Below are 27,379 nucleotides of genomic sequence, written 5' to 3' on the forward strand. Positions count from 1 at the left end.
TCCAACACACCGTAGGAAAAAAAAAGGTTTTATTATCACCATTATCAATGTTTTCATTAGCTTAACACTGAATTGTAAATCACTCAATCATTACATATTGTCTGAATAAAACCTACAGACAGGAAAAAAGTATAGCAGAATCCTCTCCTGACTACAGACGAGTGGCCAGTGTCCCACCTTCCACCCAAGGCAGCCCAGGCACCTCGCATGCCACCTGGGCAAGCAGGCTGCCCAGCTCCATTGCCTGTGCTCCCTCTGGCTCCATGGACATCACATCTCACCAAATGATGGTAAAAACCTCCAGAAAGTTTTGGAGAGGGTGACAGAGGCCAAAAAGAGCAGATCTCAGCTGCCCTCACTCCTAGGGAAAAGCAAGAGGAGTGTCGTAGAGCGCCTGCAAAGTTACTGGGGTTTGTGGAGCAATGGATGAAGTAAAAAGGTTTGCCCTGTGAAAGCAGATTTCCCTACAGTGGCTAGGCCCTGGCAGTGGGGAACAAGGCAGAGCTCCAGCACGGTTCAGAGGGGGGTGGCAGCAGGGATGGGCTGGGGACATCCCCGAGCAGAGGCCAGCTCTGCCGCGCCGCCCCGGGCTCCCGGCGGCAGCGGGGATGGAGGGGCAGTGCAAAGAGATGCCGTGGGCAGCCTCAGTCCCCTCGGGCTGGAATAAGGCCTCGTATCCAGAGGGAAGAGGGGACCCATGCAGGGAGCAGAGGGCGCTGGGGAAAGCAAAGGGAAGGCGGAGGAAAGCTCTCTGGGAGCTCCCCTTCTCCCTGGCCAGCACAGAGGCACCTCCCTGTCTTCTCCTGGCTGTCAGCAATGGCACACCCCGCCTGCCTGGGCTGCTGAGCCCCTGCAGAAGACCCCTGGCTCCTTGCAGGGATGGGAAAGGAGGCAGTTTGAATGGAGGACTGCTACACAACGTTGGCAGGGCATCCCTGGTGGGTGGCAGGCCACGGCAGTGCTGCGTGAGGGGGTCCCAGGGGAGGCACTGCAGCCCCAGGATGCCCTTTCACCGTGCAGGGAGCAGCTTGCAGGGAGCAGGAGAAAGACAATCCCAGTGTGGTGAGGCTAGGGGAACATGCCTTAAGGTTCACCCTCCAAACCTCACTTTCCCTGGCTCCAAAGCCAAGACCAGCTCCAGGTCAAGAAGATGGAATTACCAAAGTAGAGATCAGACTGCAGCACTGGATCAGGAGCAACAGCCCCAAAGAAAAAAACTGCTGAAGGATTTGAAGCTCCAGGCTGGCATTTAGTGGGACCTGGAGTCCCAGTGGGCAGATATCCTAACATTTGGTGCCCAAGCCACTACAAAAACCAGCTCCTGCAAAGGTTGTGGGATGGCTTCAGCAAGGTGTGCCTCAATCATTCCCTTGGGTGGTTCTGCTCCCACCACGGCTCAGTGAGTGGAGGTCACGGCTGCCTGGGCACAGTGTGTGCCCTCATGGCCTCTGTGCCAGACACAGCCCCTCCCTGCCCCTGCACAGGGGGCTCAGCCCATGTAACATGCCCAGAGTAGGTGCCAAGGCTGTCCGTGGACCTGGCCAAGCTGGGATTAGCAATACTGCTTTGGCTGCCATTTTAGCTACTGGAAAGTCACAAAGGGAAAGTTCTTGGGTCATCGCCTCTGTTTGCTGGTGCTCTGGAAAGGGCTGGTGCAGGGTCCTTCTGTTTCAGCCACTAAAGTGCAAAGAACCAAATGCTACGAAGAAACTCTCCCCGGTTCCTCTCCTCCACCAGGATAAGAGCAGCTACCACGGGGAAGGGAGGGCAGAGGGTGCCTGTACTGCGGGAAGAGCTCGAGGTTCCCCAGGGAACCTGGGGTGGTGCTGCTGTGGTGGGTGAGCAGCTGGGGATGGACGTGAGGCTGCTCAGTCACTGGGACGTGGCCACTGAGCAGGGGAGTCTGGCAGTGAGAGCTGAAGCCACATTCTGAGAACACCTAATCACTTGCAAACTCCCTGTGGAATTATCGTGTTCACAGACACACACCTTGGCTGGCATGCACTGGGGTAAACACAAAAAGCCTTTCACTGATCATCCTCTTTTCTAAATGCTTGGTTCAAATCCAGCAGCTGCAATTTCATTTTAGATGCTCCCTCCAGGTCACAATACGCCCTGGACTCCTCTACTGATGGCACTTTGCATTTATTCGTCTCTCTCTTCAAAGCATTTCACAAAATCCAGGAATTCTTCCAGCATTCCTTGGGGCCCCCAGCACCACTGGGACCTGCTGCCTGCACAGCCAGCAGCCTGGCAATCTTGAGAACAACAAGGACACACTATGGGAAATGCTGGGAGGAATCCACAGGCAATGGACTGGGACGCTCTTTTGAAGCTCTTTTATTCTATGCACTGCATCAAGGATGGAGCTGACTTAAAATCCAGTATCCTGACCCTGCCACTTTGGAAAAATCAGAGAGCCCAGAACTGGCAAATTTCTGCAGAAAGGCACAGAACAGCCTGTGCCTGTTTTACACCTTGGTCCCCTGTGATCCCCTGCTAAAGGTGCAACCTCTCTGCCTTGGGTGGAATTTTCTAACAAAATGGACAAACACCACCTATGAAATGGACTAAATAACCCACAGAGCCTTTAAAGAAGAGCAGCCCAATCTGCTGCTCTGAAAAAAACCCCTCCCCTTAGCCTGCCCCAGGTATCTCGAGGAAAATAGGCAGCTGTCAGGCAGAACTGAAGTGGCCCCAGAGTGCAAAGGCTTTTTTGCTTTATCAGGGCTACAATGGCAGTGGGAACCATTCTCGTCAAGTTACAAATACTAGATAGCCTAAGAAAAACAGGAGATTGAAACAGTCATGAAGTTTATACTGAAACTATTTTTACCTCTGTTGTATGAAGTCACCTACAGCTGTTTCTTTCTTCACCTAAGAGAGATCTCATGTCGATGGGCACAGACACTCACAGAGAAGTCTATAGGATGAATATATCTCACAAGGCAACAGCCCAGTCTTTGTTTTTTACAATCAAAGTTAATATGGATCTTTTTCAAAAGTGGTGTTGCTGAGATTGAAGACAATTATAAACTGTATCAACAATATGTACTACAGCCTGCAAGTCACGATCTGTGCACATCCAATGGAATATATTATTGCTTGGTAGCCTATTAGACTTTGTTTATAAAAAGATTTTTTATACAGAGTACAGGATTATGACAAAACTAGCTAAGTAGTTCTCATCTTGAAAATACAACATCGATTCTTTCAACAAAGTAGCTGAGAGTTAATGAACAATAACAAATATTTACTAATAATTTAATGGCCAGTTTGAACAGAATTTCTTATAGGACTCTTTTCTGGTGTTTATTTACATATGCCTCTTTTCTTTTGGAAAAAGGTTGATAAAATATAACAAGGAACATAGAAATCAAAAGAATGAGTAAACTTCATACCAAGAACATCAAACATTTTTGAAAACACTGAATTATGTTACCTGTTAAAAAACATACATATCATTTTGTCTTTAAAGAAAAATATTTTTCCTGTTTTAAAATATTACCAACAGCATGTAATAAACTAACTTAAAGTGAGTTTCATAAAAAAGTTGTCTTGCTGCCTAAACATTACTAAACATGCTTAGGTTGAGATTCTGTTAACTGCCTCAACATGTTAAGAACAGCTCCTTTACAGGAACTTGTGATATTCATACTCCAGAAGACCTGCAAATTTAGAACAGTACAATGATAAAGGATCTGGTAGCTAGGAACAATAAATATATTTTTTCATTCAAAGCAAATAATTCTGCAATGTCCTTTGAAACCATCCAAGGCCCTGAAATGCTGGCCCTTACCCTGCCCACAGTGCAAAGGGAGCTCCAGCTGCAGGATGAGGAGCCATGGACTGAATTGCAGAGTGAGGACCTTGGCCATCCCAGCTGGGTTGGGGCAAAGGGAAAGAAACACCAGGAGACTGGGGAAATACCACATTTTTTGCCTGAACAAACCAGGAACAACCATGGTCACAGCTGCTTTTTGCTCAGAGCACAAAGAGGACAAAGCCACACGCGAGGCTGTTCTCCCTGTGTGCAGGGGATTCCCACTAGGTAGAGATCACTCTGCTCTCAGCATCAGGATTTCTTTGTTTTCCATAATGCAGGTAACATTTAGGGATTGGGTCTCTGTGGTTTTTTTGGCCAGCAAAGCTTGCATTACCCTTACAATGCAGCACTTCATGCACGAGGAACAAAGAATCAACCCTGGGCTGGGCAGGTGTTTCTCTCTCCTCAGTCTCATCCCTCATAATCATTCACCAACCAAAAAATACTCTGCCACCTTTTTTTTTTTTTTTTTCTTTTATTTAAGTCTCCTGCTCTTCCTCTCTCCCTCCCTGACTGTAACCAACAGCAAGACTCAGGCTCTGGAAAAGACTCAGCCAGGACTTGCAAAGGGGACAAAAGTTCAGTTTTCAGCTCATCACTATGGCAAAACGCTGCTTTATACACAACCACACTGGTAATCCCAACTCTCACATCACATCACTTTAGACACAAACTGGCCAGCCAAATTTTTTGGGGAAAAGTGGGTTAGGCTTTATAAAAATTGGCTATTCCAGACTTGTCTTGGATGCTACACTGGGAGACTTAAATTGATGGGCAACTAGAAGAATTCTTTCTTGACTACAATACACCATGGCCAGTGCAGGAATCACATGGATGAATGGAGTAAGAATTTAAAGGGTAGGGCACTGTGCAACTCCCCTGGCCTCACTCTGTGCCCCATGGGCACTTGCAGGAGGGCTCCTGTGAGTCTGCTTTGTGAAGGAAGGTCACCTGCACTCGCCAGCTCAGGTGGCTGTGCTGTGGATGGCAGCCAGGGATTGCAGTGTTCTTTTACTGGGGAGAAACAGGGCTTGGAGTGAGTAAAACAGAAGTGAGAAGCACTGGACCACAACCAACCACAGAAAAAATGCAGAAGAAAATGGGACAGAGCAGACTGTCAAACTGCCTCCAAATTACAGAAATGGAGATGTTAACAAAACACAACTAGAACTAGTAACTTCTTTATTTTACCCTGACAGTGACCTTTCAGCATGTTTAAAACCAGACGGAAGACAGCCCTCAGTGTTAAGGAGTCCTGTGGTAACTAAATTGATCATCACTGAGCCTGCAGAGCTTTCAGAGGGGCAGGAAACAGAGACACATTGCATCTGCCAGGCACACAGGAACTGAGCTTTTCGACAGACAGTCGTTAAACAAAGTTTTCTGGGGAAATATTTTTGGCATGTATAGTCTCCTACTCCCCGTTAAAAACTGCAAAAATGCTGCATTCCTCTCAATGGACACAGGAAATTCAGGATTAACTTAGCTCTTACTGGTAGAGAATGTCCAAACTAAGTACCAATACAAAGCTTTCAGCATAACTTAAGACAGAAGCCCTGTTGCCAGGTCTGGAGTGTACCTGGAGCTCCCCACAGTCCTTTTAATGTCATAGTTATTTAAAGATCCAGTGCTACAAACCACTAAATCTACCTAATCTATTCTAGTTCATACACATATTGTACAAGATTGCCTAGTACTCACTACATACCAAGAGGAAAAGATGCCGACTTGAATTACAGTAAATGTGCTTCTTTTTTAAAAATAAAAATAAAAGAGAGAGAGCCACAACATAGTTTGACCAGCATGCAACAAACTTTCTTCAGCTAATATATAGAAATTGTCTAATACGATAGAAAAAATAATTCGTGAGAGGCCAGAGACATATTTAATCAAGGAAATTAAGATATTTATCTGAAATGTTGAGGCTTTTGCCACTGAAGACTCAAAAAACAAGTCATTCTATGTCCCTTATCCTCCTTCCTTTTCCTTTATATTATATAATTCTTTACAGATTATTGTAAGGCCTATATAATTTTTGCATCTATCTTGTAATTTATCTCAAAATAATTTAAAATACCATAGACAAGCTAGGACTAAAAGCAACTGCTTTTACCATCCACTCAACACTCATGCTTTTACTCTAAAAAAGCTGAGGTCCACATGCAGAAATAAATGTTCTGTATTTCTCTATGACAGGCCAAGAATGTGCTCATTCCTACATGGGACATGGGACCTTCACTTTTAAACCACAAAGTAACACATCTTCAAAAGCTTATTCTGGGACAGCAGTCATCAAATCCTCATTTAGGAACTAAGACTAAGCCTAGCCAAAACAGAGCTATCAACAGAAAATCTTTGGAGATTCTCTGTGATTGTGGATAATTTAATTGTCTGAAGGATCCAGCACACTTCCTCCAGCACGTGGCTCTGCTGGCAGCAGCTGCCACAGGTCAGCAAATGTGCTTTACTCATTTAATGAACAGAACACATGTGCTGTGCTCACTGTGCCATCACATTCCTCACTCACTACCTCTCTGTACTTTGGGGATCACATCTCCTCTTGCAGGACACTTGGCAATGTCTGTGTAGTACCAAGACTGCCTAAAGCTCCCCTCTCCCCACAAGGAAGGTCATGGGCTCTCCAGCACCTTCTGCTCAGATGGCAAACTGAGGTTTCTTTCTTCTGCACCCCCAGAACCCCCCAATTCCTCTCCCACGGCAGAATAAAACAGTCCTGATTCAGGTCTGGGAAGGAAGGGCAGCATCTCCAGCAGATATGTACCAGTACCAAGGAGATGGAGGAAAAAAGCAGGAGCTAGAAGGCATCATGACTGAAGGATGCACAGCAACAAGTAAGGGAGTCAGCAAATTGCAGAATGTCTCATCTGACAATACAAAACACCTCAAGCTGCAAGTGTGATGTTCAGCTCCCACTTCTAGTGTTTTGGGGTTTTTTTCTGAGCAAAACTGTGGTTAATTAGCCTGCTAAACTCGAACTCTGTTTAAACTGTCTGCTCTAAGTAGGCGCTACTTGTTCTCCCACCAAGTATGCTTCATCAGCAGAGTTAGACACGTAATGCAGTAAAGACACTTGCTGGTAATTTGGCACAGTTTGAAAACACAGCAATGACAGTGTTACAGCTAACATGACTCAGTGACAGGGAACTGATTCTAAAGAGAGAGTTGCAGGTTTCTTTCTTCTTCTTTCTCTCAGAAAGAAAGACATTATAAAAAGACCTAATGCTTCCTCTTAAACTTTCTGTTCCTGCTCTTTTCAAGCCAGATAATGACCTCTAAATTTTTCACGTACTTTCTTGTGAAAGAATTCATATTAAAAATTTCTAAGATGCACAGCTAAGAGAAATTCATTCCTTACTCCCCCCAAATTCTTTCAAATGCTGCAACTTTCCAGGGTTAATATTGATCTGAAACAAGGGTCCAAGAATGACAGCGAGAGAAGTGAAACAAGAGGTGTATGTCTAATTTGACAACTAGGACTCATGCCCCATGGCACCTCCTCCTCGGACAGAGAGGGCACAGTGCCCTCCCCCTCGTCTTCTGTCTAAGGTCACTGGTTTATCCTCCTCTTCCAGCTCCACAAGAACTGATTGAACATGCATTGCGCTTGAGGTCAGAGTTCCAGCAAACAAAACCTTGACAGCATGTTTAAAAAACAAAAGCAGTTCCCCCTTCCTTACTCACTAAGACCTGTCACAGCAGGGTCCCACTGTGCTCTCCAGGGAAAGCTGTGAGGACTGGCGCAGGAGCGGGCCTGTAGTGGGATCTACCATCGAGGAAGTTGGGAAGAGCTTGTACCAGCCGATTGCTAAAGTTGACAAATCCAGTTCTTCCAGGAGAACCCTGGCGACTCCCATGAAGTGCTTGCGCTCCATGCGTCCATAGTTTCCCCACACTATCACCTTAGGGACAAGAAGGGGGAGCACAGTTAATCCTCCAACTTTTACATTTCCTTGGGAAGCACAAGGCTGACCCATCCTTCTACTCATCCCAACTTTCTGGAGCTTTATTACAGCCTGAGAAGACCAGAAATATTTACTCTAGCAACAGGTGATGTGTAGCTCTGGCCGATGATATTACTTTTTTATTTTAAGCACATGTTTACAAATCCTGATGTTATTTTTTTCCTCCCATGGAAAAGAGGTGAATGTGCATGTGGATAATAAGAAACCATTCTGCTGGGCAGGGGCAGCACCTGCACAAAGTATCCCCAGGGCTGCAGTCCAACACCTGCAGGTAAAAACTGGTCCTGGCATACAAGAGAACTTGGACAAACCAAAAGGTGGCCTGGGGGGAAAGGGCAGGAGGAGCTGCTGAGCTGGAAAAATAAACCAACAAAAAAACGGTGGGCAACAACTTGGGCCAAAAGCCACCAGTTTGAGGAGAAGAGAATGTTTTAACTTCTGCACACGGAGCTTGTGCCACAGGGCAGATGGAGATGAGGCATGGCCACTCACCTGGAGGATCAGCAGGAGTCAGGGACACGACACGAGGGGCACACATGAGTGACATGCAGGGCAGGCAGCACAGACAGCTGAGAACAGCTCACAGACACAGAGGAAGGGCTAATGGAAGAGCTGGCAGAGGAGCAGGGAAAGCTGAATCACACTTACGACACGATGGAGACCAGTGGGTGGAAGAACAGATGCAGTGAGGGTCATGGGCTTAGGCATGCTGGAGGTCTGCACGTGGCCCTGTGTGGCTCAAGACAAAGGTGACGACTGACTGCAGAGTGAGTCCGTGTTCTGAAGAGGAGAGGATGAGCAGGATGGGTTATGATGACAATCAGTAATCTCTGGCTAATCCTGACAGCTTCTTTCCCCAGGCTCCTAACCACCACAACACTACAATTTTCTGTAAAATGTGTTGGAGAGACAATGAATGCCAATCAAAAACTAAAAATTCACACTTTAAACCAGCAGGAGATGGAGCAAGCCACTGCACAAATTGGGTTTGGTGACGTGGCCATCAGCAAAAAGCCAAGCTCTTCAGTCTATTTGTGGAATAAGTGCCTTTCCTGGAAGCAAGGCAGCAGGTAAAGAAACCCACGCAAGGCAAGAGCAGACCAAACCAGGTCCCACTCCATTTCAGTCATAAATATGCAGTCTTGTTGCATCAGGGGAAAATGCTTCTCATCAAGGTAAATGAGTTAGAAGCCACTAAAGAAAAGGGTCCAGTGGGTTAGCTGGCAATTCATACGCCAGCGGAGGTAAAGAATAGAAGCTCATGGATTAATTACATTAGTATTGCAAATAGACTTTAGCCAGGCTTTATTGGATGGAAATTATTTTTATATGATTTAACAATGCAAATCACTCCTTGCTCTGGAAGCACAGGTAGAGAGTTGAAAATATGAGTATGGCAGAAAACATATGGCAGTTAACAGAAAAGAGGTAGAGAAGGGTAGGGTATGTGACTGGGTGATGGCAAAGCAGAGTGCCCTGAATGTGTATAAACATGGAAGGCAACCATGCTGCAAGATCATAAGTACCACCCATCTCTTAACTGGGTGGGGAAAAAAGAATTTAAAAAATTTAAACATCAGTCCTTTCCTGGTAGGCATTCATGGTACCTGGCAGGGTACAAAATAATCATCAGCTTGAGTACAAAGAAAAAGGGATTCCTTTCCCTTTGTTAAGTTCAGACCAAGTGCATTTTTTTTGATGAAAACATTGGCTTTTTCTCATCTATGTTAATTAACCAGCATGACAGGACTTAGTACCTTCCATGAGAGGTGGAAGAGAGAGAGGGGCAGACCTGAGACTTGCTCATCTTACCTGTAATACTTTGCCCTGGGGACTCTCAGCAAACAGCAACACCTGATTGTACAAAGGGTCTAATGACTTGCGAGCCACTTTGGTCTTCTTTTTCGCAATGCACACGCCGTTCTCGAGCAGGTAAGCTTTGATGTAAGCAGCTGGAAAAAGAAACATGGTCAAATATGAAGAAAATCTTCATGCTCACTCTAGAAAAGTGCCATGTCTCAGGTGTTTCTAAAGAAGGCAGTTACAGCAGGGAAAAGATCTGCCGAAGCAGCCTTGTTTTCAGTACCACGCACAGGCTGCTTAGTCCTTCCAAGAGAAAATTCAAATTTTCCCTATTCACAAGCATTGTGGGAGGCTGGGGGTGAGGGAAGTACTAAAGGAGATCAAAGCATCCTACCTGGCAGTGTTTTGGAGCCAGGTTTTGGTGTCAGTCCTCGAGCCTGAATGATATCCACTTCAAGCTGCCCATTCCGCTCTTGCAAGCCAATTTCCACATCCCCTAAACCAAAATGTCAAAATATATAGAAGACTTTCAAAATAATACATCCTTGGGTTACAAAACTGTTTAAAAAACAATGTTCATGTCCCTCCTGCACAAGCTGTAACAAACTGTCTGTGCCTGATTTCCTCCTGTATTACTCTGGAGCAGCTCCACAGTGATTTCAGGCCACATTTTCAAAAACAAACTTGACTGGGAGCCCTCTAAAATGGCTTTGGTGGCTCAGTCTCCTGCTCTTCGTGGCAGCAAGCTTCTCACCTCTCCCAAATGGAAGAACTTAGGACTGCAGGCTGTTTTGGAAAATGCAAGTAGAGTGGACTGTAACAAAATTCTTACAGATCGTGGTGGGCTTCAGAGAGAAAGAAAAACCCCACAGAATGCATTTTTAGGATTTTAGCTGCATTTTACTTAGTCTATGCCTTTCTGAGCTGAGGGAGAAAAACACAAAGCTGCTGTTCTCCTCCTAATGCCACATTTGCTGCAGTCAGCAAAACCTTTCAGCCAAGCTCACTCGATTTAACAGAGAAATGGAGCAGGACAGTGTTAGATCAGCAGACATTATTAGGTGGCCTGTAGGAGCTGTTCAGGACTCAGTTAAAGCCACCCAACTCCCTTGTTCCTTACCCATCGAGGTGGTGGCCAAGGTCTGACGGCCAACAAACTGTGCAGGGCCCATACTTCCCAGGAAGTCACTAAACTGCCCAGCAGATGCCAGATGGACTCCACTGAAATTCAAGCTGCAAAAGAAAATTATTTCGGCATGTGATTAATCTGCATTTTAAAGCAACTCAGTAACTAAAGAACCAGATTTAATATATCTTTGAAATGAATTACATCTATGGAAGCCTTTTTTGAGCAAAACTCAATGATTTCCACACAATTTAGTTACATGGAATCCATTTAAAATCTCTTTCCTCATCCAAAAAGCCCTGTAAAGGCTGCAGACACCAGCTGGTCAATATTTGTTAAGCTATAACTAATTTTCTCTAAGGAAAATCTCTGCTATCTCGGGCTCATATCTAGCCTGTCACCTCTTCAGGTAACAGATTCCTAGAACTGCTTATAAGATCTCTCTTGGTAGCCATCCCTTCCCAGTCCTCATTTCTGGGCAGGAAATAATCCATTTAGAGCAGCAGTTAAAAGCGAGATGAGCAGGCCAAGCATCAATCCCCTTGGGACTCAGTTCCTTATTTATTTATCACACACACAGAGCAATACATCTCCTTTTTGATCAGAAGGTCCCATTTCCTACTGCTCAACACCAGAAAACTCCACCCTGTCCACTCTGTGGTTTTCATATCTGCTTCCACAACTGGAGTCACAAAGAGGATCTGAATATGGGCAGCGAGGCTAATAGGACAACATCCTCAAACACCAGCACAGCCTCTCAGCCACAGTCACCACAGCAAAACAAAAGCTGTCGGGAGGACAGAGCCTCCAAATCTCACCACCAAGCACTGAGGCTGGCCCATGGCAAGCTACACGTGCTGGTCACTGCACTAGGACGTGTGTAGGAACACAAAAGCATCCAACTCTGTGGCACAGTGATACAAATCGAGATTTCCCCAGTCGTACCCTGATTTACGCAGCTGTTTCGGAGGTTGTAGAGGAACTTGCTGCAAATGGTAAGGAGGAGGAGGCTTGAGGCCAGCATTTGACACCTACATTTGTCCCACAGGCATCTGCCAAGCCATGACACAGCTGCTGAGACACACGTCAGGAGCTCTGTGCCGGGATACCCACGCTGCCGTGCCGGGCGCTGCTCTCTGCCTGCTGCGTGCCAAAGCCAGGCACAATTACAAACCTCCTCCACTTCTCCACACGTCCTTGGAGGGGGGCAATTACCCACGGAATGATCCAGCCCCCTGTTCCCCGAAGGCTTTTCTCACAAAGGCTGCTGTGAGGAGGCTGCACGTTGGGTACAAGTGACAGCAGAGAGGAGCCCTGCTTGCAGGGCGGGCTGGGGACCGCAGGCTCTCACACAGCTGAGTCAGCCACAAAGGCTTGGTGATGCCCCCCTGCAAGCCAGTCACATTTAAAAGATGTTAAAAATAAAAGAAATTCTTTTGCAACCCCATTCAACCAGCAGTGTGTTAATTTCAGGTTGGGATTTCAGCTCTCATTAGCTATTTGCAGACCTGCTCTCAGCCCCACGGGAATATTTATTTATTCTGACAGGAAGGAGGATGCCAGCACACATACCTCAGCATCTCACCACACATGGGGACTGAAGAGGATGTGTCACTAACATGGGTTCATGGCGTGGCTTAGCTCCCTGTGGCAGGGGCACTGCATTAAATGGCCCAACTTTTCCACAGAATACTGCACCTCCCCTCTGCATTGACCTGGCTCTTAGAGAAACCTGGTTATTGCTGCTACTCAGGGAGAGCTGCTGAGCCATCAGCATGGAAAAACCTGCCCTTGAGCTCTTTATGAATGTCACCTTTGTGACAAGGCTTGAGGGAGTCTCGGCATCCTGGCTCGGGAGGGGCTCTGCTTAGGTGTATTTTCCTCAGTTCAGTGTTTTTTTCACCCTGCATCCACTGTTTGCACCAACACTCCAGGTAATATTTTGAGAAACAGGGGCATTTATTTGGCATTTGTTGCAGAGAAGGCTCAGCATTTTTCTCAGTTTCCTGTGTCACCTACTCCTTAGCAGCACAAGGTGCATCCCCAATGTCCAGGGCCACATTCTGCTCCCCGTGGGCAATTCCTGCCCCACCACCCGCCTGGCATCTGTCAGCCCCATCCTCTCTGGAACCACGGCAGAGGTGCTGGATTTGTGGCCTGGCTCCCTGGGATAAACTGTGCACAGAGAGAGAGAGAGAGCCCCAGGCTGGAAAATCTGCAGGGCCATGGGATGGGGGAAGCAGAGGGAGCCCAGAGCCAGGCAGGCTTTATCAGGCTCATGATTTGCCCATACAAGGAGAGAAGAAGTGAGTCCTGGTGCACATGAGGACCAGTGAGACTCTGTGACCCTGCTGGCTCAGGCATTGTGGGCTGCACACAGAGAGTCAAAAAAGGATGAAAACTACTGCCTAGAGAACTCAAAATAGTGCAGGAAAAAGGAGACCTGACAGACAAAGACATAAGATTCAGCAGGAGATGAATGGACCATCAGCCAGAAGGTAAATGTTTTCTTTATTCTCTTCAACTCAAGGAAGACAAATGGGCCAAACTCGGGTCTTGCTCCTGCCCTGGGGAGTGTGTGACCTGAACGAGCATGTAAATAACAATCTGGCAAGACAACTCACAGCCCTTCAGGGAAATGTTCACTGCTGTGCTCGGAACAGATGCTTGGGTTAATTAGCAAGATACTGAGGACCAGGATAGAGGAGGGGAAGCCCAGGATTGAGTGAAGCTGAGGGCTATGAGAGTTCACAGCACACCCAGAACCAGATCTCGATGGAATTTCTCTCCAGGGGGAAGTCCAGCCATGTTACTGCAGAGGAGACACAGAGGTGGGAGAAGACCACCCACAAAATCTCTGCCTGCTGCAGGACAGAAAAGGAGAGAAACCCCTCTGGTCCCTGAATACTCAAAACAATTCCCTAAATCACTTCCTCCTACCTGCTGGGGAGAGAATCTCCTCAAAGGCTGATGCCAAGTATTCCTCTGCACTATACCTGTGTGGAGAAAAGGCACCTGTGCTCTCACACCCCTCCAGCAGGAGATATCCCTGCCCATGGCAGCAGGGCTGGGAACAGGTGATATTTAAGGTCCCTTCCAAGCTGCTCTGTGATGCTGTTTATGAATGCTGCTAGCAAAGGCTCTGCCCAGCAGCCTGCACCAATGATATAGAGGAAAAAATGCAGGAGAATGTGAAGGACAGTGTTAAAAAGCTGAACAAGAGCTGTTGGGCTAAAGGTGAAGCAATGGCAACTAGAAGTGTTTACAGCAAAGCAAAGGCTGCTGTTACCCTCTGTAAATTCAGAAGTCAGAGAGCTCTGGATGACCTTGAAATGATGAATGCTCTGCAGTGCAAACTACAGCAAGAGGGCAGGACACTGCTGCAGGGACACCCTGGCTGGGCCACCAGCACAGAGCCTTGCAAGGAGCACAGCAGAGCTGCTGCTTGAATGGAGCTGCTGATCCCAAGGGGAATGGCAAAGCTTACTCAGAAACACAGGCCAAGGTCAAGGCTCCATCAGTATGGAGAACAGGCCTAGTTAATGGGTTTACTAGCACTATAAGAAAGTCACTATTAGATTAGACAGTTAATGTTCCCCACTGTTGTTATATTTGACTGGGAAGAGAAGACATAGGGAATTAATTCTATAATAGATTATGCCATTAACTGGCAGAACTGGCTGCTGCCTTGCACAGACGCTGACCTTTTGCAGTGTTGCTTTATTAGATATTAGAAGCAGCAGCTCTAAATCTTGGCTTTGAGCAATTCCTGGACATATATTTGGGTATTGCCAATAACCCTGGAATGGAAACAATTTCTCTCTGGAAAAATCATAAGCTATCTCCAAGAAAGCCACTGCTTCTTCCCTTGAGGGGAGAGAGAAAGGGAAAATAAACCAGCAGAAATTTAGTATGAATGTGAATTCAAAACAGCAGGAACTATTTAGCAGAATAGACTAAATTTTGGATGCTCAAATCCAGCTTGGTGAGCTGTCTGTCAAATGCTCAGAGAGAGGCTGGAATGGTGAAGTGAGGGGGACATGTATGGTGAGACTGGTGGGGCAGGCTCTTCCCATTCACTCACTTGTTTTTCCACCTGTTAAAGCAGAGAGGAAAAGAGCTCCAGGGAGCACTGTGACTTCTCTCAGCTCTTTAAATGCAGCCCTGATGCTCCCAAAAGCCCTTCCCTGATGCTCTGGAGCATGCTGCAGGCTCAGCAGACTTTTCCTGCCTGCCTGCCTGCATATACTGAGCTGTTCTGACCTGCCCTTGATCCAGAAACCAGCTCTCCAGCTGAACCACCACACACTGGATGTGCTGGAGACAGGCTCCTGAAAGGATCTGCTGCAGGTGACAGTGGTGTCTCCACCTTGGGTGACAGCCAGCAGATGTTCCACACACCCAGGAGTGATCCTGGAAAGCCCTTCCCCTCCCATTGCCCAACACATCTCTCCCTTAAGGGGAACAATCACTACAACCTGGCTATCACCGATATGAGATGTCTTTTTTTTATTGCATCTAAAAAGAAATGCTAAAAATAGCCAGAGGAATAAAGAGGGAGCGTTTTGCAGCTGACTTGCAAATAGCAGCTGTCAGAGGCAGCAGGGCCCTGTGACAGGACCATCTCACGCTGCAAAGAGCTGCACACAGAGAAGATTAACAGGTGACACTTGTCAGCCTTTTGTCTAAAGGGCACAAATCCTCCACTGAGCGAGGGCAGCGCAGCCTTTGAACAGCAAAGCGAAATTAATTATCTCTCCTCTGGCCCTTTGCTTTCGCTAATCGTGATTTACAGGCTCTGCTCTGCCACAGCCAAATGGGAATGATTTTAACGGAGTTAAAGATTATGGGTTGGCTAGGGAATTGGTCATAAGTTGAATGCAACGCTGTTATTGACTGGAAGGCAGAGGGAGAGCACAGGGAGGTCAGCAGTGCTTCCAGCATGTCAAGGACAAGTGAAGGACGTTTTGCTGGAAGATGCTTAGACCATGGTCTTTAGCTGGAGGCAAGGAGGCAGGGCAGGGACGGCGGAAAGATGACACTGCATACTATTGATCCTGGGGTCTCTGAGGCCACCAATGCAGCAGAAACCTGCACGTTCACACTGCCTGCACAGGTACCAGCTCCCACCGAGGCTGAGCACAGGCTGCAAACGCCATTGCAGCCAAATGCACCGAACAGGCACTGCTGTGCCTGACCTGTCCCTGGCACAGGAGCCAGCAGGCACAGCCTGTGCCACCCCGGCACGCTGCAGGCAGGGCAGCAGGGACACCTCGTGTGTGACAGTGGGGACATAGCATGGGACAGTGGGGACACACCATGTGTGACAGCGGGGACACCGTGTGTGACAGCGGGGACACACCGTGTGTGACAGCGGGGACACCCTGTGGGACAGTGGGGACACACCATGTGTGACAGCAGGGACACCCTGTGGGACAGCGGAGACACACCCTGTGTGACAGCGGGGACACACCGTGTGACAGCAGGGACACCCTGTGGGACAGCGGAGACACACCCTGTGTGACAGCGGGGACACACCGTGTGACAGCAGCGACAGCCACGAGAGGGAGACAAGAGCCCGCAGCAGCGCCCGCACGCTGTCCCCACGCACAGCAGCTGCCAACCCCGGCTATATCACACAGATGACCGAGCCCATAAACCACTCGTGTCCTCTTGTGACACGTTTATGTGCAGAATAAAAGCGGCTGTGTGTACGGACTGGGGAATGAGAGGCTGGAGAGCAGCGCTGAGGAAAGGGACCTGCGGGTCCTGGTTGGTGGCAAGCTGAATATGAGCCAGCAGTGCCCTGGCAGCCACGAGGGCCAGTTGTGTCCTGGGTGCATCAGGCACAGCACTGGCAGCAAGAGAGGGGATTGTCCTGCCCTGCTCTGCACTGATGCAGCCTCACCTCGAGTCCTGGGGGCAGTTTTGGCACCACAATATAAAAAAGACATTGGGTTATTTAGAGGGAGTTCAAAGGAGGCCATGAGGATGGTGATGGGACTGGAGGGGAAACCTTAAGGGAAACACTGGAGGTAACTTGGTTTGTTCATCCTGGAGGAGACTGAGGGGAGACTGCATTGTGCTCTTCAGCATCCCCATGAGAGGAGGCAGAAAGGCAGGCACTGATCTCTTCCCTCTCACGACCACTGACAGAACTTGAGGAAATGGTATAAAGCTGAGCCAGGGCAGGTTTAGGCTGGATATTAGAAAAAGTGGTCAGGCACTGGAACAGGCACCTCAGGGCAGTGGTAGCAGCACCAAGCCTGTCTGAGTTCTAGAAGTGTTTGGACACCGCTCTCAGGAACAGGGTGGGATCCCTGGGGCCAGGAGTTGGACCTGAGGATCCTTGTGGGTCCCTTCTAACTCAGCATATTCTACATTCTACGGATCTCAGAAGCTGTGTGCTCAAACTGGGGCTGAAACTGCCCAGACCTCCTTCTTTTAAACACAACATTCCTAATCCTCATTATTTAGGAAATCTGTGCAGCCTCTGAAGACTGTGTTCTTGTGCTGCATGCTGTAGGTCAGGGTGTATGAAATCTGTCCTCTGTAGAGTAATTTAAGAGTGGCTTAAAGGCTCCTTGCCAGCTGCTTGCTTCTCTGCTCTTTGAGGGTAGCAGCATTTCCTGACCTACTCCTTGCAAAGATCCTTGTCCTTCCCCTCTGTGTACAAATCATGCAGTCTCTTCCCTCATGACAGAACAGCAGCTCCTTATATATAACTGGATGGAGAACCAGCTTTTCAGAGTTTGCTTGTAAACTGATCAGGATTTGAATGCCTAGATGGACAACACTGATTTCAATGCAAAATGCTATGAAGAAAATGCAGAGCAGCTGTGCTGATCCCTCTCACACAGCATATGTGGCTCTGCTCAGTCCCTTCTGCACTCCTGCCCGCTGGTGGCTACTGATTAGCATGCAGTGTGCAAAGGCAGACACATTTAGGGAAAATGTATCATTAATTTCTTTTCCTGTCCGTGCGGAGTTTGTCTGACCTCTTTTCTAAATCTATTTTTAAATTGCTTCTGGGACTCTGTATGCCAGGTATCCCATTATGCTGTTGCGAGCATTTGCAGAATCAGCTTGTCAAAACCTTGTAATACTCGCAGGAAATATGGCCAGAATGCATCTCCACAGGTCAAGATGGTCCACACCCAGGTCCCAAGGCCAGAGCAGCCTTATTTACTGCTTTTCTAACCTGTTCTTAAAATCTTTCCCTGAGAGTTTATTCCTGTGCATTTTTCCGTCCAAATCTTTTTCTAGTCCTTCCTCTTTACACATCAATCGCAAACATAATTTGTGAATTATGAGTTTGAAAAACAGACCACATATTCCCCTTTCTTTTCCTCTTGGTACCATACTTTTTTGTGAGTCTTACAATACTTTGAGACTGGTCTTGATTGTATTAACGTGTAATGGCCACACACTGCTGTGTCTGTGCAGAAGAAATACAGACAGAGGCATTCATCTCCTACCTTCACAGGCTGGGTGTAACACTTTTGTCCAGGAGCTCTCTCAGGAGAAGAGAATTTTGTGTGCTCCAATGGACCAAATCCCCATTCCTGTCTCTGTTTTACACCTTGACTCCCACAGAGCTCCACTGCCCTGGGTTCAGCGAGGTGGTGAGGCCAGACAGCTCCAACACAGCCACCCTCGGCACACCCAAACAACAGCAATTTCCAGAAGGTAACACTTTGTCTTGCTCTTTTCATGGATTCATTTACACCACCACACAAACACCTATCTGCCATCAGTTCCAGAGGTGATACATCCTTAAAGAGCTGCTCCACTGTATGTGCACGGGATGTGTCTGTGCCCAGGGTTCAGAAATTATTGTTCTGTTCTTGTAAATAAAAAAGCTTTTTTCTTTTGTCCTCTCATGGCACAAGCTTGCAATTAATAAGCAAGTTGCCTAAACACAGTCATGCATCTCAGTGGTTTGACTTGCACAGCTGAACTAACAGATAGACCACATGTCCACATCTAACACAGAGCTAAACTCTGCAGCTCTATCTTTAAAAAGCAGGGACAGCAACACATTCCTTCAGCCAGAAGAAATGGGAAGGGGGAAGTCTCCTCTGAGACTGATAACATATTTGACAGTTATTTTATTTGAGCATTAAAAAAACCCCATCAGAACTCCAATTTCAGGGAGCAGTAATGTTCTGTGTAACAATCACACTCATCCATATTGCATGTTAACGTCTTTTAAATCGCATCTCACAGGCAGCAGCCAAGCAGATATCTATCAGCTAAGGAGGAAGGCAGAGCTTGCCAATGTCCATTACCCCATTTTTCAAATATTTATGGTGTGCACAAGGAATATGCATCCAACTACACTGTCCAGGGACTGGGCACACAGCCCCTTAACCTGTCAAGGCGATGAGAATGCTGCAGGAGCCTTCACTTTGGCTGGGAAGGTTTTCCACGAGAATCTATCCCTGCAGGACCCAAACCCACCCTAACCCCACCAACTGCACACCTCTCCTCTGCCAGGCAAGATCTCCAACTCTGCCTCTCAACAAGCTCTGTTTCTCTCTGGGCCACTCCACTTTCTGTAGCATTTTTAGCACTGTGACGTGCAGTCTTCTGTGCTGTAACACATTGTACTCCGCTCGCGTATCCCGTTCCTTCTGCTGTATGAATTCTGCCACTGAAACAGTGCTATAAAAACTGTGCAGTGAATTCTGTACAAAGACCTCCCCCACTCCCTTCCCCACCTTGCCAGGCTAGCTCCGTTTTTAGCAATCACTAGTCATCTCAGATGCACTGAATAAAAGACAGCTACCTGTCTTCAGTGAGCAATTCTGTCTGTTCCCAAGAGGTTGCTGAAGGTGGTATTCACTCTGTTTCCTGCTGTAACTACAGCTCTCAAGGTCACATCCTTTCCGAGTTGTGCTGGTCAAGCTTTGCCAGCACAAAAGGATGTGCTGTTGCTGAAGGGGCTAAGGAATTTCTTGATATATTACAGAAATAATCTCCATGCCTTTCCTGGTTTCCATCTCAAAGGAGATCGATTTCTTACATCCTGAACTGATATTAACAACTCGTTTCATTAGATTTTTTTAAACGACTTGGATAAAAAGAGGCCTGAAGATAATCTGTCATAAAAGTGTCTAGAAGTCTCCTGGCTTTGGAAGTCAAAAAAGAAACATTCAGGGAATAGCTGCAACGTGAATCTCCTGAATGGGGCATTCAGGAATCAACTCTTTTGGTTTTTCTTGAATGTTGATGGATATTTTCTGGTGAAGGGAAGTGAATTTTCACGTAGCCATGTGGTCACAACACAAGCCAGTATTTTCTCCTGCTTCCTGTTAATAATTGTTCCACAGTGAAGCAGAGAAGGGCAGGCAGCTCCCCCAGCCTAAGTCCCAGTGTGGGCTCACACCAGCCCAGCAGGAGAACTGGTACCAGAGACAGAAGGAAGCCAAGAGGTGCAAGATGCCTGTGCTGGTGGCACTTGTGCCAGGCTGTGTTCCCCTCCTGCCCTGGGCACACCAGGGCAGAGCTCAGGCAGCACTGCCCTCGCCATGGAGAAGAGAGCTGAGATGGCTAACAACAAGATGCTTCCTTGCTGGACCTGCACACTCATCTCAGATAATACCAGAACAATCCTCCAAGTCTTTGTTAGTCACCCCCTGCTGTGCTTTTCTGAGGTAAAAATCACCTGATCTCTCCAGAACTTAATCATCTCAGCAGTAGCCAGCAAGAACAAAAACGGTATGAGTACCACTCACTAGGCACTATGGCAGCAAGCAGGCTTTTGTTCCAGGTCCATTTTTATCTTTCTGCTCCATTTTCAGGAAGAAAAGTGTTTGGCAGGAACAAGTCGCATGCAAGTCCAGAATCTACTGCTTTTTGAATGCTGTACATGGTCTCGTGCAGCTGCAGCAAAACCCAGCCAAAACAAGATGTAGATCATGCAAGAGCCAGGATGGAGCTGAGATTCTGCTAAATCTCCCAGGGTTGTTTGTGAGCTATTCCTATACTCAGAATTGTATCCTTGCAGCAATCCTAGTGTCCTGAGACCACCCCATAGGCACTTACTACAGTAGGCAACTGTTTTCTCAAGCAAATCTTTAAGTATAGACATAGAAGAAAATATTCAGTGCTGCAGAGATTTGTAACCAGTGCTAAGACTGTTCCGGATGAATTATGAATGGAAACATCTGTGTATATGAAAGCACAACCAACCTGACTGCAGCAGATCTGTTCTCCAATGACAGGGGAAGGACAGACAACAAGGTTAGAGAACACATCAATTCCATGCCCTGTTTGAGGGCAGACTGCAGCCATAAAGATCCCCCCAAAAAAGGGAACAAAAAGGTGGCAGTGCTGCTTGAGATCTACAGAGATGGAAAAAGAGGAAGACCCTGAGGTGAAAGATCACTCCAAAATAGCAGGTAAGTCCTAGAAAGTGTAAGAAAAACACAGTCCTAAGAGCCAGTCTGCTGTGAAGAACAACTCAGCAGACACAGCGAGGGCTTGACAGATGGTGTCCCATGTCCTCCCTGCAGCACACAACCCAGCCTGGCTCCAGCACCTGATCCATGAGGCTTGGTGCCTGCATGGGGTGGTGAGAGCAGGAGGGAATGAAACCTGCACACAGGAATGACTGAAAACAGTTCTGCTCAGAGTAAATACCTACTTCTCCTTCTACAAAGTCTCACAGTGAGTTATATTATATTAATTTCCTATACTAGTGCACAGCCACTGTGCAATAGAAAATCTAGGTAAGAAGGTTGGAGGACTTTTTGTCTGGCAAAGATTTACATGAAGGAGTATGTTGACAATGTCAGTATTTCCCAGCATGCTGTATGAAAAAAAATCTGGATTTTATGCACTCTGGTGCTCACATGAAAACAGGTTTGCTCAAAACCATGCACTTCAGGATATTCTTTGACTGTGATACCTTGCACCAGCACAGAGCAGCTGTGGCCCTGCAACAAACATGAAAAAGCAGTCAGTGAGCAACAGTTTCTAAAAGCAGTTTGTATGGCTTGAGGGCAGGTATTTAGGCCTGCAGCAGCAAAGGTTCACCAAATCTTTGATCACTTCAGCATGCCACCTTTGGAACTTGTCCTTCTAGTCCTTAAATTGATAAGGATTATAAAAACACATGGAAGTTGGGAGGTTTTGAATCCATCTTCTTCCAGGTGTGAACACACCAAAGGGATGCATGGGTGGAAAGAATTAGAACAGCACTGCCTTGCTGAAAACCATGGGTTTGACAGTCACTGGTGAAAACTCTGACCTGGGAGTGTCTGCACCAGTCACAAACCCAGCTTTTATTAGAAAGAAAATCAACTTGCTGCAGCTAACAGAGACATATGAATCTTCATTCTGCCTCCCTGGGAAGACAGCTACAGCGAATGAGAGAAGTCAAGAGAAATCTGATAGAGGAGAACACATTTCTGTTCCTCAAAGCTATTCCCCAAACAATTCCATTCTTTGCTGCAGGAAAAGAAAGCAGAGAAACTCCCCTCCCACCATGTTTCAAGAGAATTGAGCCCTCTTAGTTCTTTGTACTCTCAGCCCTATTTGCTTATCACTTGTGGCTCAGACAGATAGCTGCAATTCCCACTGGGTTCCCAGAAGACATTAATTATCCCACCTAGGAACAAAGCATCCAGGAACCACTTAATCACACTTTTCAGAGGAGAGAAGAAGCTACCCCCTTGCTGGCCGAGGTGCTGGCAAAGATGTTCTGGCAGGGTTCAAGGTTGGAATACCAAACATCAGGCTTGCTCTAATAAAGACACTTGGATTGCAAGACAGGCTTCTCCTTTTTCTGTCGAGCTGATGCTACGTGTCACCTGCCTTCAGGGTGAGACAGCACTTGTAGGGGTGCAGTATTTTGTTGGCAGAAATACTCCCTCTCCACGAAAGCCCAACAAAGCAGCTGGTGTGTGCAGCGAGAGGACACAGACATTCAGGGAATTACACCCCTTCCCAGGAGGGTAAGCTATGTAAATAGAAAAGGGAAAGAATTTTGCTCTGCATGGAAGCAGATTCTTGCTCCTCATTGCCCAGGGACTGAACCTAATCACTAATCCTCCGCATCTAGTAGCGGAGGCAGAACTCCAAGCCACAGGACTGTGCTGGTGTAGCAGGAATATTTCCCTGGAGACAGCAGCTCACAGAAGAGGTAAGGTACATCACAGCTTTTGAGTGACAAGATTGCTATCGCAGTCTGTGTCTCATTACTATTTTGAACCTTCAGCACAGATCTGTGATGCCTTTCCAGGATTAGCCTACTTCTAAAGCTAAAGAAAGTCTCTCTTAATTTACAGCCTGTTACTTATTTAACACCAGAATCACATTAATTGAGAGTGCCTTTGGACTATCTCAGCATTTTAGCTGTACAGTGTACTTGGAATATCACACAGGACTAGAGAGAGCATACAGAGTGACACCAAGTGTGGACCTTGGCTTAAACAGAACACCTTTTAGGGATAGAAACATTCTGGCCTCACACCTAGAAAGCACAAAATCAGATGGTATGTACTGCCTTCTTTAAATACTGTGGGTTTTTTGCTTCCAAAGATTCCCATGAACAGTCATCTCAGTAAAATTATTAAATTTCCATATATGGCTTCAAGTAACGGAAATATGAAAACCAGAATTTGAGACAAGTCAGGTCCCAAACTTCTGGCCTAAAGATCTCCTGCTTTGCATTCTGGTATAAAGTCTAAATGCAAGTGTGTTGTAACTTCTCTTGGGGTCAAAACTCTTTTCTGAAACACATTCTTTAAGGGCACTGTAACTCAGATGAAACAAAGTTTTTTATCGAAGTACACACAGGCTCCAAAATACATATTTTGATATCAAATTTTGTTATGCTTTATTACTTTCACCCTTTACAGCACCTTGAAAATTCCACCTGCCTCAAACCAAAGGGCTATTTTGAAACGGGGGGAATGGACAACTATTGTGCAACATTAAAAACTACTGGCTTGTAATTTACGAGCAGTAATGAGCCGCTGCTATTGACCCTGAATTACTCATGCAAAGGCAAAGCAGTTAAAAGTAATGGGTATCTGCTTCAGCTCAGAGTAATGAGGACACTAAAGATAGTATATAAACAGTTGAGTATGTGCCAGCTATGCAGACAGAGAGATCTGCTCTAATTGAATGGGCAGTACACCTGCAGCATAGGCCAGTCAGAAAAACACATTGTCCATCACGCTGGAGGAAAATTAATAGGCAGAGGGACAGTGCATCCCACGAGTGATTATCCAGCTCCCTTGTGGTGACTTACTTCCCCTCTGAGCCATAGCTGTTCATGCTGTCCTCGATGGACTCGTGGCTGGCCTGGCGGACGGTCCTGCTGGGCATTTCCACTGCCAGGCCGGTTTCTGTGCTCCTCTGGATGGCTCCTTTCAGTCTCCGACCATCACCATCTAGGAACACAAGGGGAGAAAAGGCAGTCAGCCTCAATTCCCAGAGCCTTCTGCACTGACACAGCCAAGGAGAAGCAGGGAAGGTGTTCTGGAAGACCAGCCTGGCATCTGTCACACAACATTTCCCTCACTCAGCCCTGCTTCATCAGCAGCTCCCAAGTCACCTCTGGAACACACTCACTGCTCCACCATGCCAGCCTGGCAGACACTCAGAGCATGCACACCCTCCCTACCTACTCCAACCATTTGTACCAATTAATTATCCATTGAGCAGGCAGCCACACCAGCTGGCTACACCCAGAGCTACCCAGTCAGGGAACACAGCAGCAGCAACTACAGGCACAGCTGATGGCTACAGCCTGATGCCTCCAAGCCTCTCCCAAACCCCGCGGTGCTGCCTCAGGTTGTGTGGAACAACACAAAGAGTGGCAGATCCTGGTGGGCATTGAGTGAGCAGAGGGGAGGAAAAGGCCAGGCAGCAGCAGAGGTGCTGTGAAAGCAGGAGCCCTCCCAGACCAACACAGGGGAATAGTTGGGCACAGCCAAAACGTTCCCTGGTGGTACTGGAAAGGCACCAGCAGTGGAAAACCCTGGAGAGGACTATTCCCCTCGGTAGGCGCCTCAGCCACAGCATAGAGGGAATTAAGTAGGTTCTGGTTCCTCCTGGGTGCAGTCTTCAGAGGCTCAGCCCTCTGAAATTAACAGCTGCTATTTTCATCCTCCATCTCAAGCAGTCTGTTTCTCAGAACAAACCATGTTATGTAATGAATACCATTACTATTAATTGCTGTTGCTGGTGTTAGGAAGCTCCAGATTTCATCCCACATAGAGCACTCATCCTGAAACACATCTGCTACAAGTTTTTCGAACAAAGCAAAATTATCTAAATCCTCTAAAGATGCCCAGTCATTACACTGGATTCAGGCAACAAACCTCTGACCCATGGTGCTCTCAGAAACCTTCCAGCTTTTTTGAGTACCACCTCCAGAGGAGAAATGACCCAGCTGCTGAGTCTGGAGAACTCAGGATTGCCAAATATTAAAGAAAGCAAATCTTTCAAAGAATCACAGGATGGGTACGGTTGGAAGGGACCACAGTGCTCCATCCCCCCTGCTGAAACAGGGTCATCCCAGAGCATTCTGCACAGGATTGCGTCAAGACAGTTCCTCAATACCTCCAGTGAGGGAGACCCCACAACTTTCTGGGCAACCTGTTCAGTGCAATTACACAGTGAAGAAGTTCTTCCTCATATTCAGGTGGAACTTCTCGTGAATCACTTTCTGTACTACTTTGGAAATATGAGGGTATCTGTAATAACCTGCCTAAAATACACTGTTATTGCAGCAGGCTGCTTGACCTAAAATACTTTTCTTTAGATCTTGGTGTGAAGAGGGACTTTGGAAAAAGAATTGGGTAAGATATCAGAAATGCTTCCTATGCCACTTCTCCAATTATATCTGTGTGGAAATGCAAAGACAAAAATTCTCCTATAAATACAGCTGTAAAGTACCTTTTCCTCTACTATCATGAGGTTTCCAACTGGGTAAACGTGCTGGCCTCAGGGCTCTGAACCAGCTGCTGTCCCCACATATGGTGCAGCCTGTGTACACATGTCCCTATGAGCTAAGGGGATCGAATTTGCACGTTCTGGGTTAACATTAACTACAGCTGGTACTGTTTGTGTGCCTAGAGCAATGCATGAAGCACATTGTATAAATCAGGAAGTTACACAAATGTAAAACATATTTCTCATGTGCTTTCAAAATCCAAACCTTCAGGCAACAATAACAATATGGGCATCAACAAAAGCGAAGCTCTGTGTCTATTCTCCCAACCAGTGCAGAGCAGCTCCCTTTGATGAACCCTCTTTAGCCTTGTGCAGCTCACTGGAGCCTCTGATGGGGTTTGCAGGTGCCTCTGAGGGCACATCCCACAGCCTTGCGGGCAGACTTGATGGTCCATTTGATTTGTCTTGCATTCACCTCCACAAACAATCTCTGAGTCACCCACACGCACCAGTGCCCAGCCCTGCTTCATGTGTGCACTCAGAGCACTCATCCCCCTGCCCTTTGTGGTCAGCCCTCACAAGAGCTCTGCTGGCAGCCAGAGTCAAAGCATCAAATGACATAAATGTAAGAAACAAATTAAAAATGTCCCATTGCTCAGCCATGCAACATCTGATTAAAAAAATCTCTTCTTTCCCCAATCTAATGAGATGTGCCTGGAGACACTCAAAATTAAAAGACCATTCATCCACAGCTGGCAACAAACGAGAGGCTTGGGACAGAGCAAGGGTTTGGAGCAACACAAGGTGCTTCCTCTATTCTATCAACCATCTCTGGATTGAAAGCCAGGGAAATAAAGCAGAAAGGCCCAAAGGCAAGGAAAGGCAGCACTGTGGAGCACCAGGGCACTGTACCAGAGATTCAGCTGGCACGGGGCAAGCAGCTGTACAGCATCACATGCACAGCTCTCCACTGCTGGGTGGGTCATTTTTTATCAGTCCTGATTGCTTTTGCATATTTTAAAAAAAAAAAAAAAAAAAAAAAAAAAAAAAAAAAAAAAAGGAAAAATGGCAAAAGTTTAATCTAGAACCTCTGTAAAACAAGACAATGGGAATAATGGACAAAAATCCTTTGTTTCTCTCACTTCTTCCAGACCAAGATGCACAGTAACTCCTGCCTCCTACAAATGATCTCTCATTATTCTGGAGAAAGGTTTCTCCAACCTTTCTCCCCCTACCATCTCTTTTTGCTAAAAGTTTCCTTTGAACTGAAGGGGAATCATTTGTTTTACCAAAAGGGCAAGCTCCCAAACCACAGCAGCCAGAGGCACGACTGAAACAGGGTAAGAGATCACCATAAGCACCAGAGATGCCATCAGAAAGGAGATACAGATTCCTGAACAGTCCACTCCCATCAGCTGGGAGAGGAGGACAGATCAGGGATATCACATCTGGAAAGGAAATAAATATGGATGACACTGCACTTCTCATCTGTGAGCCAAGCAACAATCACCCACCCTCAACCTTCTCTGGTCAGTGTGGAGCACAACATAGGGGCTGTGCCTCCTCCCCTTCCTGAAATCTTTGTGCTTCGACACCTTTGCCAATCAGAAGGTAAATGATATGCATCAATGTGGGTGTTGCCTGGCAAAATCATTTGTCTTAATTTGTCAGTGGCATCTAAAACAAGTAAGAGCAGTATCGACGTTTTCTGCAGCGTCACCAGATTTA

General features: G+C 46.8%; 1 protein-coding gene across 1 annotated transcript in view; it reads right to left on the reverse strand.

Moving 5' to 3' along the window:
* The window catches only part of RIMS4 (regulating synaptic membrane exocytosis 4), a 55,491-nt gene continuing 28,112 nt past the window's right edge, over nucleotides 1–27,379 (reverse strand). Inside the window, exons 2-6 of the mRNA XM_063404609.1 lie at nucleotides 24,003–24,144; nucleotides 10,733–10,845; nucleotides 10,007–10,108; nucleotides 9,622–9,761; nucleotides 1–7,746 (exon numbers count right to left, since the gene is read on the reverse strand). Coding sequence (XP_063260679.1) covers nucleotides 7,528–7,746; nucleotides 9,622–9,761; nucleotides 10,007–10,108; nucleotides 10,733–10,845; nucleotides 24,003–24,144 — 716 coding nt within the window. The 3' untranslated portion in view covers nucleotides 1–7,527. The remainder of the gene's footprint in view (nucleotides 7,747–9,621; nucleotides 9,762–10,006; nucleotides 10,109–10,732; nucleotides 10,846–24,002; nucleotides 24,145–27,379) is intronic.

The sequence above is a fragment of the Prinia subflava genome, chromosome 8, assembly GCF_021018805.1.
Source record: "Prinia subflava isolate CZ2003 ecotype Zambia chromosome 8, Cam_Psub_1.2, whole genome shotgun sequence".
Classification (NCBI taxonomy): Eukaryota; Metazoa; Chordata; class Aves; order Passeriformes; family Cisticolidae; genus Prinia; species Prinia subflava.